This window comes from Zootoca vivipara, chromosome 1 (assembly GCF_963506605.1).
Source record: "Zootoca vivipara chromosome 1, rZooViv1.1, whole genome shotgun sequence".
NCBI classification, from domain to species: Eukaryota; Metazoa; Chordata; class Lepidosauria; order Squamata; family Lacertidae; genus Zootoca; species Zootoca vivipara.
In genome coordinates this window covers 40,023,943-40,038,456 of record NC_083276.1, presented here as the reverse complement: position 1 = coordinate 40,038,456, position 14,514 = coordinate 40,023,943, and the positions used below count along the sequence as shown (strand labels likewise).

The 14,514-nt window shown below is 39.8% G+C and overlaps 1 protein-coding gene across 2 annotated transcripts in view; it reads right to left on the bottom strand.

The window, feature by feature from the left end:
* The window catches only part of RYR3 (ryanodine receptor 3), a 264,337-nt gene that overhangs the window by 144,536 nt on the left and 105,287 nt on the right, over positions 1-14,514 (bottom strand). For both annotated transcript variants that reach the window (XM_060273292.1, XM_035110794.2), the window contains exons 18-25: positions 14,188-14,429; positions 12,622-12,814; positions 8,217-8,433; positions 7,929-8,033; positions 5,900-6,003; positions 2,899-2,982; positions 1,727-1,886; positions 1,197-1,344 (exon numbers count right to left, since the gene is read on the bottom strand). In XM_060273292.1, coding sequence (XP_060129275.1) covers positions 1,197-1,344; positions 1,727-1,886; positions 2,899-2,982; positions 5,900-6,003; positions 7,929-8,033; positions 8,217-8,433; positions 12,622-12,814; positions 14,188-14,429 — 1,253 coding nt within the window. The remainder of the gene's footprint in view (positions 1-1,196; positions 1,345-1,726; positions 1,887-2,898; positions 2,983-5,899; positions 6,004-7,928; positions 8,034-8,216; positions 8,434-12,621; positions 12,815-14,187; positions 14,430-14,514) is intronic.

Here is a 14,514-nt window from a genome sequence, read left to right as displayed (position 1 = left end):
GACGCAGGTGGCGCTGTGGTCTAAACCACTGAGCCTAGGGCTTGCCGATCAGAAGGTTGGTGGTTCGAATCCCCGCGACGGGGTAAGCTCCCGTTGCTTGGTCCCAGCACCTGCCCACCTAGCAGTTCGAAAGCATGCCAAAGTGCAAGTAGACAAATAGGTACCGCTCCGGTGGGAAGGTAAACGGCGTTTCCGTGCGCTGCTCTGGTTCGCCAGAAGCGGCTTAGTCATGCTGGCCCATAGCTGTCAAGTCTCCCGTTTTTCGCGGGAAACCCCCATATTTAAATCCATTTCCCGCTGTTATCTCGAATAGCAAAATATCCCGTAATTCCCCCGTATTCATAAGGAAGCAGCTCCTGCCGGCCAAAAATCACCTGCACAGAAGCGATTTCTGGTGGCCAGAAATGCGGACACGGGCGGCCCGGCACCGGAAGTCACTTCTGGGCATGTCTGGACATGCGCTGAAGCGACTTTCGGTGCCGTGCCACTGCTGATCCCTTATTTTCCAATCCGGAAGTTGACAGCTATGTGCTGGTCACATGTCCTGGAAGCTGTCTGCGGACAAATGCCGGCTCCCTCGGCCTATAAAGCGAGATGAGCGCCGCAACCCCAGAGTCGTCCATGACTGAACCTAACGGTCAGGGGTACCTTTACCTTTAAAGCAACCTAGAGCAATCCCTCCTTGAACTGGATCTTGCTCTCTCCCCCTGGGTGCTTCCTGTCCTCCGACTCCCTGCTGCTCCACGCCCCAAAAGCTTTACTTTGGGAAGGGAGATGTGGTAGTGCATCACACATTGCTTCCTCTACATATGAGAGGTTCATCCTCTCCCTCTCTCAAGGTAAGGGTGTTTTGTCATGGGGAAGAGCGGGGTAGGAGCAGTGAATTCATCAGTCACTCAAAGCATGCCCCTTCAGTCTCTGAATGATCGAAATGCAGATTTAAACATGCATTTTTTAATAGGTTGATTCCTGTTGGCATAATTGGTTAGCGAATTGTCTACATGTCTCTGCTTTTTGAGTGCTAAACAGGGCAGAAGAATGTGAGAATGTGTGAACCAATGCTTGCAACATCTAGTTCAATCCACATGTAGCTGAAAAAATGATAATACTGTTGGGAAGATGAAATAGCTGAGATAGATGGCAAAGCACGTTAGAAATACTATAGCAACTGTTCATAATAACACAGCAAGACTTGCCTATTTCTTGATCTGGTGGTTCAATATTATATCCATAACCAGCAAAGGTGCGGACAGCTTCACGAAGGCTATCTCTGTTTGATTTTTTAGTACGCTCATCTAATAATGTATATGGCACCAGTCGGGGATTTCGTTTGTTTTTGAGATCCTAAAAAAGGGTACAGATAAGAAATGTAGGATTCAGGTTATAGATTCTTTCTGCAAAATTAAATTAAAAGAAATCTAGATATAAACACAAGAAATAAAAGGCAAGCAAAACATGGAAGCATCACACTACAGATTTGTCTGAATTTAAGATTATACTCAAGGCCAATGAAAGTCCAATTCCAGTCATAAATACCTTTTTGGCAATAGATTTGCTGAATGATCATACTATCATAGCTCGGTTATCACAGGCTTTCAGACAAACACAGCAGTCATTGAGGAAGACAGGTTTTTCAAGAATTAAGTGTATAACCCAGTAGTGCCACTTTAAATTAAGCATAACCCTCATCCTAATGCCACCCAAATATTATTTAAATTACCTTTACCTGCTGGATGCCGTATGTCCAACCTTGTTTTATTCTGTCTTTTGCCCAGACGTTATGTGCATTCTCTGCAAGTTTGTCAACCAACACTTCTTGCGAAGGCAGCAATTTCACTTCAGAAAGATCTAGAGGTGCTGGCTTATAGCCATTTGACATCATGTAACTATAAACCAGCAGAAATGATAGAGGGTTACTTTTGGAGCTAGAATCAGTGTGTTTTAGCCACTCAGCTATATGTTTCAACCAAATGTAACAATTAAACAACGTGCTATGAGAGGAGGTGTCAGTGAAATATTCTTCCTACCGGTATTACTGTATACAATTAAATATACAGTATGAACTATTTGGAATGCCCTGTATCTTATGTGCACACAACATGAAGACAGGCCAGAAACAATCCATGATATACAGCTGCCCATTGCACTATTCCAGATATTCTCAAGCACTCTGGTGATGTGCACTGGTTATGGGCAATAAATAAAATCTATGCTGCCAACAGGCAAACAGGCTAACAAGCTCGGGTGAAAAGCACCTCTGAGCTTTCCTACAGGCTATTTTTTGCTTTTTAAAGAAACTCTGGGTAGATCTACACACAGGGGAAAAAATGCTATAAATGAGTCAGAAATTGAATCACTTATAACAAACAGGGGAAAAAACGCCATAGAAAATCACATAGAATTTTTCTTTACTCTCCATCGCCATCTGGTGTTGCATGTTAATAACACATTCAAAACACTTTTTTTTTTACTAATGTAGCTGAGTCCAGACTTAGGGAAGTTAAACAGGAAAAAAGATTTCATTTTATAACAAAATTGGTAAATCAAAAGATGTGTTGGGAGGTAGAATTCTTTCAAGAAACAGTAAACTCAGAAGATGCAACAGGCTTCTAAACAAGAAGGTAAATGCACAGCTTATTCTTCTTTAGTTCCTTAAAATTAACACAAAGGTGTTACAGCTGAGGTCTTAATACTTGGGTTCTGAAACAAGGTGGTATTTTCGGTCAGTTTCCCAACCTTCTATAAAGGAAAAGCAGCTCTTCAATAAATTCAAAAATTATGAATCTATATTGCTAAAAGAAAAGTATGAAGCATTTTCAACCAGCAATTTACAAATAACTATCACATAAACAACACATGAAATCAATATGCAGTCATTACAGTTATAAACAAACTTACTTTTTGGGAAGTTTGATTTTCTGAAGATCTTCCTCTGCTCCTGGATTAATGTGAACAACATGACACCCAAGGGCCAAAAGCGTTCTATAAAAATAAAAGTGACTTGTAAAAATACAACGCGGTATCCATCAGGGTGGTTAAAATGGCAAAAGAAACTGGGGCCAGGGGAGGAGAGGAGAGTCCAGTCCTACAACTCCCAACCCTCTGCTTACAAAACTACTGTTTGTTTGTTTTTAACTGGTGTTGGTTTTGCTTGTCACGTTTTTGTTTGTTTGTTTGCTGGCTGCATTTTGTCATGTTCTTAGGTTTTACTTCGATTTTGTACTGTGTCGATTTTGAGTGAGTGTGCATGTTTATAGAAAGGCCGAGTATAAATTCATTAATCATCATCATCATCATCATGTGCTATAATAATATATGTGGTCCAGTGTGGTTTCTCCCTTTGCCTTGTATGATTTTTATCCTTTTATCCCTGGCCTCACAAGACTGCAGCAAGCTGGGATAGGATAGATCAGGGGTCAGAAACCTAAGGCCCATGGGCCAAAAGTGGTCCATGGGGGGGTCAGTTAACCAGCCCATGGAACCCCACTGCCCACTGTGGGACCCACACCACCCCACTGGCGTGGAGCAGAGCAGGGCCCCCTCCCACAACGCTGGCTGGCTTCAACCAATAGGAAGCTGCACACGCCTCCTCCACGCCGGAAGGAGCACCGGAAATAGCGTTTTCACACACACGTGCCCAAGCCACAAAAACTTTGCTGACCCCTGGGATAGATAGCAACATGGGGATGTGTCTTATTAAAAAATTCTTTTTTATGATCCCATGCATGGGATTTGTTCATACTAAGGGTCTGGTTGCTCTATATGCACAGGGAGTCAGCTTTTCCTTAAGTAGGCAAGGGAAATGACTCCAAGGATTTTGCTTTCCCTCGTTGCATGTGGTTTAGCGTGCCTATCCAAACCGTCTCTGGCTGCTGATTCTATGAAACTGAGTATTTTGCAACTTAGCAGTTCCTATCCACAGTCATATTTAGAAGAAGCACATTGATAAAAAATATTCTTTTAGAATGATAATAATAATAATAATAATAATAATAATAATAATAATAGTTTTATTATTTATACCTCGCTCATCTGGCTGGGTTGCTCCAGCCACTCTGGGCAGCTTAAAGCATATATATAATTCCCTAGCTCAAAAATTATAGAGATTTTAAGTTTGTGGATGCAGTGGAATTTACTTCTGAGTTCATACACACAGGACTCCATTTTAATGTGTATAATGTATTCTGACAGTGGTAACTTACTTTAAAACAAAAGCATTTGAATTATATTTGCTGGTTATTACGATGGCCATAAATCAACAATGTGAAAGTTCTTCTACCAGCTTCATTTGCTGCACTGACTGAGACCCTACCTGCTCACAGACTGCCTCACCAGAGTGGTGCATGCTCTGGTTATCTTCTGCTTGGACTACTGCAATGGGCTCTGTGTAGGGCTACCTTTGAAGGTCACCCGGAAACTACAACTAATACAGAATGTGGCAGCTAGACTGGTGACTGGGAGCAACTGCCGTGAACATATAACAGTAAAAGATATTTACTGGCTCCCAGTATGTTTCCAAGAACAATTCAAAGTGTTGCCGCTGACGTTTAAAGCCTAAAATGGCCTCAGCTCAGTATACCTGAAGGTACATCTCCACCCCCATCACTCAGCCTGGACACTGAGGTCCTCCTCCAAGGGTCTTCTGGTGGTTCCCTCACTGCGTGAAGCAAAGTTACAGGGAACCAGGCAGAGGGCCTTCTCAGCAGTGGCACCACCCCTGTGGAACACCCTCCCATCAGACGTCAAGGAGATAACAAACTTCAAAAGATTTAGAAGACATCTGAAGGCAGCCATGTATCTGGAAATGTTTAATGTTTGACATTTTATATGTGCTGCAAGCCTCCCAGAGTGGCTGGGGGAACCCTGCCAGATAGGGGGGGGTATTATTATTATTATTATTATTATTATTATTACCGTATTATTATTTGTTTGTCATGCTATCATTGCTACTATAAATAATGTGTATTTCCAACATCATATATAGATTATTAGATTTTCTATTATATAATTTCACTTTCCACTAAAAAATTAATAACGTGTAAATCAAAGAACAGGACGCAGGTGGCGCTGTGGGTTAAACCACAGAGCCTAGGGCTTGCTGATCAGAAGGTCAGCAGTTCGAATCCCTGCGACAGGGTGAGCTCCCGTTGCTCGGTCCCAGCTCCTGCCCACCGAGCAGTTTGAAAACACATCAAAGTGCAAGTCGATAAATAGGGACCACTACAGCGGGAAGGTAAACGCTGTTTCCGTGGGCTGCTCTGGTTCGCCAGAAGCGGCTTTGTCATTTTGGCCACATGACCTGGAAGCTGTACGCCAATAACGCGAGATGAGCGCCGTAACCCCAGAGTCGGTCACAACTGGACCTAATGGTCAGGGGTCCCTTTGCCTTTACCTTTAAAATAAAGAACATTATTGATTTATAGCACAGCAAGAATTATCTTAGTGTCCACATTTTATGGGCTGCTTTTCTCCACTTTAATTCAACCTTCTACCAAACAATGAAGCTAAGTGTCTAATGAACTGAGGCAGAGTAGAGGAAAGGAAAATGCTAGAAGCCCTCCTTAAAAGAAACTAAATTCCAGGTAGGACTCTGACATGGGGGATCAGGAGGCAAAATGTTTTATTTTCCATTCAATATAACTGCATAACTCCAAAAGGGACTAATCATACTGCTTGTTTCTAAATTTGTAGCAAGAATGAAAGGATACATTGGCATAATATTACTTCCCCTCTCCTCCTCATATGCCTGTAGAGTGCACAGACATTCTTATGTGCTATATATGAACCTAACTGTATATATGACACCCACTTTCCAAAACAATGACAACACATAGAGTTCTCCTGTAGAATTAAACTATATATTATAGTGGTTTTTTAATTCTTCCATTTCATAACTCACTTCAGGGTTTCTGTTGACATTTGAATGTTATAGTTCTTCTCTGTTTCAGGTAGTTTTGAAAATTCCACCAGACAAGGGTGTTGTCTTTTATTATCATCTCGTATCTATAATGTAAAATACAAGAAAGACTGTATGTAACCTTAGAACAATGGCAGCCCAGCAGATAAACTTTAGGAAACCTTCCAACATGAGTCTTCAACTAGCAAGGTACAGAACAATCCAAACAAGGAGTTAACTAGTTGCAGAGTCCTGAAGGTTCTTGCCAGCCAGGGAAGAAGGTGGAAGGCATTTTACCCCCTTTTTGGTACATCATTTCCAGGCTGCTATAGCAGAGGGGCCTAAAGATTGGGTTCCTTGGGAGAATCACAGGGCTTAAGATCCAGCAGTGTCCAAGCTTCCATAAACCCTGCTTCACGGTGCCCTGTCACTATTAAGAGATTATAGCTGTGCAGAAAACACTTATGTGGTATATGGACTCCTAGCAAGAGATCCTGGCATGAGGCTCGCCTTCAGGTGAAAATGTTTCTCTTTGGCTAATTAGCATTCTATGTCCTTTGAAATGTGTTTGTGGAAAAGGGGTTATTGGTTTGTTTTGGCTTTTGTTCTTGTTCTTATGTGTTTCATGATCTCATTTTGTATTTTTATGTCGTGAACCGCCTTGTGATCTTCTGATGAAGGGTGGCATGCAATAGGGATGCAGGTGGCGCTGTGGTCTAAACCACCGGGTCTCTTGGGCTTGCTGATCAGAAGGTCGGCAGTTTGAATCCCTGCAACGGGTTGAGCTCCCATTGCTTTGTCCCAGCTTCTGTCAACCTAGCAGTTTGAAAGTATACAAGTGCAAGTAGATAAATAGGTACCGCTGAGGCAGAAAGGTAAACGGTGTTTCCGTGCACTCTGCCTTCTGTCATGATGTTCTGTTGCACCATAACCGGTTTAGTCATGCTGGCCACATGACCCAGAAAAGCTGTCTGTAGACAAACGTTGGCTCCCTTGGCCTGAAGTAAGATGAGCGCTGTACCCCATAGTTGCCTTTGACTGGACATAACCATCCAGGGGTCCTTTACCTTTTACAATTTTAATAAATAGTAATAATTTTGAGGCCTTTCCACTGGCTACCACCAGCAGCAAGACTTCCAGCAGTAGCTTACTGTCCATTTGGACAGAACTGGAGCCTCCCCACAACAGCAGTGCTCCTCTCTACTATAATAATAATAATAATAATAATAATAAATTAATTTATTTATACCCCGCTCATCTGACCGGCTTCCAACACACATCAAAATACATTAAAATATCACAGACTAAAAACTTCCCTAAACAGGACTACCGTTAGGTATTTCCTAGTTGGAACCTAGTATCTGTGGAATAACCATCCTCATATAACAAATGCGTTTAAGCTGAAGACCATAGAGGATGAAGACCATAGAGTAAGCTGTCCCACCAGGGTTAGTTCATTTTGGAAAGATTAGGTAATCAAGCCTTTGCCTCGCCCCCCCCCCCCCCCGTCTACCTAAGAAGCTTGACATGTGAAGAGGTTTTGAGCTGCTTGCTGCAGCTCAGACCACATGACTCTTACAAGCCATTCCTGTGTCCCCATACCAATAATTTCACCACTTTCACCACTGTAACTAAGTTAAATATGCAAGATTAAAAACTTTGATATGTAAGATTAAAAACATGTTGGCTGTATACATGACATGGAAATTATGTTGCAGTATTCCATATTACCCCATATACAAGTAAATGTATAAACATCCTATTTCTTCTATTAAACTAAGGGTTTTTTATTTTAAAAATGGCGGAATACATCATCAGCATCTTCCACATCCCACCAGTTTAACCAATGGTGTGTCATATTCTGGAAGGGAAGAAGGCAGGCCTTATTTTGTAACTACAATGATTTTTCAGTATTTCAACCTTGTAAATAGCTTTCACCGCCATCTGCTATGATTGTGGTTCTTTGTAACTTCTCCAGGGTCTTCCTGCATAAGGCTCCTTTCTCCTCATTAGAATTACTCTTAAATTGTACCTTGCCATAAGTCCAGCCAAGTTCTATTTTATTCATTCCCCAGAGTTCATGGATATTTTCAGCAAGCTTGTCTCTGATCTTCTCAAGATGGAAAGGCAAAGCAATCTAGAAGAAAATAGGCGAGTTTTAAATGAGACCAAAAAAATTAACAGTGATATCCTTCGTTTGTTTTATTAATAATCAGATAGCAAGTAAAAAAAATATACATCATAGGAGTGGTGTGCTACAAAAAAAAAAACTACGTACAAAAAATTACATATGCATACTGATGTTTTCAATTAAACATACCTGGCTGGTGTCAATTGGACAAGGGATGAAATTAGTTTGGGAGAGAAATTGTGTGGTACCAAGCAAATCTCTAACTCCATCCAAATCTCTCTTATATTCTTTAACTGGTTCCAGTTTCATCTTCTCTTTTGGAAGCAAAGCTTCATAGCAAGGCACATAGCCAGCAGGAGGTAGAAACTTGAACTCTCCATGGCGCCCACCTATTAAGAAACGTACCCTGTACAATTGCAAATGGAACAAGCATAATATTTCAAGAGGGTGAATTTTTTTTAAGCAAATAAAATAACTGGGGTCTCATATGATGATATAAATGTTATCGTTGAACATTCATTCCTGCGCATGCACACCCAAATTAATTAAGCAGCATTTGCAGTAAAGAAAAGCATGCTTCTTTATTTTAAACTTCCCCTTTATTCATTGGAAAATTAATTTCTAACAGCTGGAAAACTTTTTTACAGATGATAAATGATATGTGTCTATGGCAGAATATTCAAATGCAATCAAGTAAGCTAAAGACAAAAGTCTATTTGTGATACTCAGTGCTATTAATACTTAGACACACTGAAATCAATGAAGATGGGTAACATGTCTATTAGGTTCAATGGATCTACTATGAGTATGTCTTGGGATTCTCCAACACAAACCAGAGACTGCCTCCACCAGCTCGGTCACAGTGGTGGCTGGACAGTGGGAGGAATGGTATAACAACAAGATTCCCTGTTCTGGCTCTACAGTACTGTACTATTTTCTTTCAATCAGCAATAAAGTAGCAGATGCAAAGTGAGCAGAGGTTCTGACACTGATATGTTCTCATCAACTACAAGTTCATTTGAGAAGTACAAGACTACTGAGTCAACATTTATTCAAATAGTTATACACAATATTTAACTAATATAGAATATCAGTTCACTGCTGAACTGACACAAATTATAATAACATTCATTTCAACACATTTTGTTAGGCCTTTTCTCCAACTGCCTGAGCAGCTGCGATGACATCTCTAGCCATTTTACATAATTTTCCTAGGATGACTTTCAGGAATATGTCAAATGCCGAATATTGTTTTTTTCTGTGACACAGTGTGAGTTTTCAGATACAGGCGGCCCTGCAGCACCACTATTTAACAACAACACCTGTTCAATTACAAAGAGCACCAGCCATTTATTTCAAAGATGTTGACTTTTCATGTCAACACACCTGGACCCTTGAGCTTCATGAACCCTCTCTTAGCAAGAAGTAGATGAATCTGCTAGTGCTAACTTCATTTTAGCCTTGGGTCTGCATCTCTGCAATCAGTGCATTTATATTCAAATTTATATATTCTCCGACAGATGTGCTTCAAATATTAAGAACCTTCTTTGTTTTATATGTTAGACTTAAGGGTATCTAAGGAAACTGAACACACCTTTACAGTATTTATATTGTGATGTAACAGAACTCCTTTTCAACACAATTCAATATACAACTTCATCATCACAAAATACATTTATGACTGAGGCAGGATTTTAATGTTTTCAGAATTATGTTCTGCAAGTGAGTGCCATCAGTAGAAGCCTCGTGGAAAGACTTCAGATTGTGTGCCAGGGCTTTCTTCCCTCTCCACCCCTCATGAAATTGTCTCCTGTAACTATAATAATAATAATATTATAATAATTTATTATTTATACCCCGCCCATCTGGCTGGGTTTCCCCAGCCACTCTGGGCGGCTTCCAACAAAATATTACTCTATCTGTCCTGAATCTTCCAATATTCAGTTTCTTCAGGTGAGCGTAAGTTTCAGTGTTATGAGAAAGGAAGAAAAATGTTTCTCCATATCATGCATAATTTTATAAAAGGCTATAAAACAGGTAATCAGTGCAGTTCTATCACAATGTGTGTTACATAAGCCCTCTCAGTTGTGCCAGTGAGCATCCTGGCATCTAAATTCTGCCACTAGTAACAACTTCTGAATTATCTGCAAAGAATCCTTACTTACTGTACAATATTCAATATTCTCCTTTTCAGGAAGATTTGCCTAATCTTGTACTTTCAAACTGTTTTCTAACCTATTTCAAACAGATTTGCAAATCTGTGGTTTGTTTAAAACACTTACTAGGAATTAAGCCCCATTTAACATACTGTAGTAGGTCTAACTTCTTCTGAGTAAGCATGCTTAGGATTGCTCTGCATGTTCACTTTTCAGACAACCTTGAAAAGAAGTCTACCATTTTTACCCACCTGCCTTTGCATAGTGAAAATGATGAAATGAATGAAAGGAAGTTTCAGTTCTTTACAACTCCCCCCACACATATTCCTCTTTGCTTACATGCAGGTGCATCTTACCTGCCATAGGCAAGTAGTTGTTTACAATTCTAGGTTTTCTGGTCTCATTTAATCCATACACACATTCAAGCTCTTCAAGAAAATCTGACAATTTAAGGCCTTATCACTGCAAATCCTATTTTTGGTAGCTTATCCCACTGTGGTTGAAATGGTTAAACTGCATGGGGAAAGAGCCTCAAGGAACTGCTTGCCTCATTTTAGCTGTGGTTGCGTTTCAAATAATCACCCACATGGGAACTTGAACATATTACTCAGGCTTCATACATTTATTTTTGAGATATATAGTTTACCAGTAGCAAGTTTACTACTCATTTTCCTGTATAAAGCCATTTGGTTGAAGTAACACATATGTGAATATCTTAACAGTTACCATTATTCAGATTTGCTGAATAATACTGCAGATTTGTTTTTCCTTGAGTTGATGCAGACAAATAGTTTCTAAGGTGGAAATGAAGTGGCAAAGCCACCACATACAGACTTCCTAGGTCAGGCATCCCCAAACTTCGGCCCTCCAGATGTTTTGGACTACAATTCCCATCTTCCCTGACTGCTGGTCCTGCTAGCTAGGGATCATGGGAGTTGTAGGCCAAAACATCTGGAGGGCCGCAGTTTGGGGATGCCTGTCCTAGGCACATGAAATAATCCTTGGGCTGATTTATAATATTTATTTGCCACAGAGAGTCACAGACTGTCTGCCTAACTACTTAGTAAATGAAGGGTCAACAAAATGATTTACCCCAATCCTTTTAAATGTTCTTCACTCCCCTGTGCTTATGGGATTTTCTTCTAGGTTTACCTCAGAGATGATCTACAAACGCAGGAAATCTTCTCTGTCTTCTAATAGTTTTTCCAAAATGTTTTGATTCATCTCTTAGTTTCCCTTTCATGCAGATTCTAGTGTATGTGACTATTTATTTATTTAGTAATAGTCACATATTATTTAATTATGCTGCCTTTTAGTTCCACAATGGAGGCCCCAAAATGGTAAACCACCTCAATAAAACTTTTATGAATATTGGCAGTAACAGAGGAAAGATACAGAGGAAAATATCGTATACAAGAGCAGGAAGAGAATTGAATGTTAAAGCATCGCAAGTAAATAATGAACTCACTGAAATAAAGTCAATCTAAAGAAGCACATTTTTAATTTGCACCTGAAGACATACAGAGGAGAGACCCGAATAGGGCAATGTTGTCCATAACTTGGGTGCCACTATCAAGAAAGCCCTGTCCATCAAACCCACCAATCAGACCTCAGCTCTAGATGGGACGGACAGTCTTCTCTGAAGACTGAAGTGTGTGAACAGATCCATTTGGGAGAAGATAGTCTTCAGATATCATTGTCCCAAACTGTTCAGAGGAAGGGTAGGTAACATTGTGCCCTCCAGATGTTGTTGGTTTACAACTCCTATCCAATACAACTCTCGGACCAATGGTTATGCTCACTAGGGCTGATGGGAGTTGCAAACAAACAATAGCTGGAGGTCACCACCTTGACTATCACTGATTTAGTAAGTGGCTGTAAAAAAATAAAAATAAAAGGAGGGATTTTTGAAATGATTATAATAAAAAAAATCATATTAGAGCTTGGAAAAGGTACCAAGTCAACACCTCTGTATTGTTTAATGCAACTGAGCAGTGAAGTATAAGTCATACTGATTCATCACTGTTCCTTAAATATTTTTAGGTGAGACGAGAGTATGACCTCTTGTTGCTGCTGCCAACAAAGTTCTCAGTTAATGCCAAGTGTGGTGCTATGTGTAGACACTTATCCATTGATAAATGACAGAGACCTAAATCATTCCACATAGGTCATGGGAGGAAAACAAATCATTAAATAAAAGTGGCTTCGCTCAGTGCCAACCTGGGAAGAGTTCAAACCAAAGACAAGAGGTGTCAAAGACTCTATATTTCATTGTCCGTTATCTATGAGTCAGGGTTTCAACATAACATTGTTTTTCTCTTGAGGACTGACAGCTGCAAAGGACCTCAGGAGAAGGACGCCATGACCACATTTGGCAGCATTCAATAAAACAGCCTGGCAAAACACAAACTGTTTATCTGAAAGAAGGGTCTACTTACTTGACACCAGCTGAGAAGCTCACCACAGGGAAAAAAAGTCCATCCGTGTTGAAGTTCTCAAACATTCCTTGCACAGGCTGCCCATTAATGCGGAAAGAAATGCTGGGTGCCCCTAAATCCAAGCAGCAGCTGACCACGTCCTCAGATGCTAACAAATGCTGATTGACAGATGCCACCGCTCTGGGCACTCGACCTAATAGGCAGGCATTCACAGAAAGACAAGTTTTTGACTTTGAAACTATATTTGCAAAGGCTTATGTGATTTGTTTGGTGGCATTTCAAAGCTCCTTGTTTTCTTCCGAACTCAAAATATAACCTTGCTTAAAATAAAAGAACTTCCCCAAATGACCTTGCTCCTTCATTTCCTTTCCATATGCTTCTAATTTAATAGGCAAACAAATGAGATGTGTGATCAAAGCTCATAAATCAGAGAACAATGCTTAAACAAAGCCAACATCCACAGCTGGAAATTATGTCCTTCTGTTTTGGCCTACACATTCTGACATGTACACACTTCATGATGTTCAAGCAAATTTTTTTTTTATTTTACTGTCAAAGAACAGTAATCATTCTTCCTCAGCCCTTCATATTTCTCGTCCTTGCTGCTCCACCCACCTCCTTTTTTTATTCTGTTTATTTTATAAATGCTTTGTGAGAGGTTAGTGTATTTTTATTGTTACATGGCTTTTCTTGTAAAAAACAATGTGAGATATTGAAATGAAGGGAAGTATAGAAAATGAATGAATAAATAAAGATCATAGTGCTCTTGTGGAAAGAGCTTTTCTGTAACAAAACATAGCATATAAATAAGACTTCAACTAATTGTAAAAAAAAAGAGTATTAATGTTTCAGTAATATGCATTGAACATCCTCACCAGGCATGAACAGTATATTTCTATTCATACAAGAAGTTCAAAACTTCAGTATAATGCCACTTCATTCTGTATTGTCTATTTCCCATAATCTTCTACAGGGATTTTTGAAATCTTTCTAAATTGAGGCCATATATCAAATATATTTTTCTGCTCACATGAATGTTACTAATTATAGTAAAAGCAAAAATGTATTTTTGAATTACGGCTTGGAGAGCACAGTCTAATACAAAGAAAACTCATTATCTCCCTTCCTGTTATTCAATTTCAAATAGCATGCACTTTTAAAATGCTCAATTTTCCATTTGATTTAACACAACAAAGGAGTTCTCCTATGCAACTCCCATGAATTCAAATTGGGTTTGCATGTGGAATGTAAGCACAGCTCTTGAGTAAAACAAAACAAAACAAAACAAAAACCTAGCCTGACACATTTTAAAGGCTCCACATCCAATGTTCAGGTCAAATTCTGAGTGGACCAATTTAAATCAATGAACTGACATTGGATATCACTTTACAGTAATTCTTTTGTGCTAGCTTACAGCCAGCATTAATCTATTACTCAGCACTTGGCATTTGAAGAGCTAAAGAGGTGCTTTTAAGAGGGCCAACATGTTTCATTAAAAAAAACCCTCCCTGTTTTGAGAACATTAACATTGTTTGCTCCTGTCCAGAGTTTTAAGTTAGTTCTCACCAGACCATAGATGAAGTCCATCAAAGCCATATGAGTATAGGTCATCACCAACACCGTTGCCTCCCCATCCTTCCCCACCTCCAGGATAAGGAGCATAGCCTAAAGCTGAGGCCCAGCCAACCCGTAGATGTGTAGGTTTTGCCGTCAAAAATGGATCTACTTGATCAATTATTAGTTCAAAGTACCATTTCTTATATTGTGCTGAGCCCTCAGCAATTCCAAGAAATATGTTTGGCCTCATACTAAAAGAGAACAGAGAACAAAGAGTGTTTAAAATGCACAGTATTATGTCATCTTTGGATTCCCACACTTAATAATTATGATTAG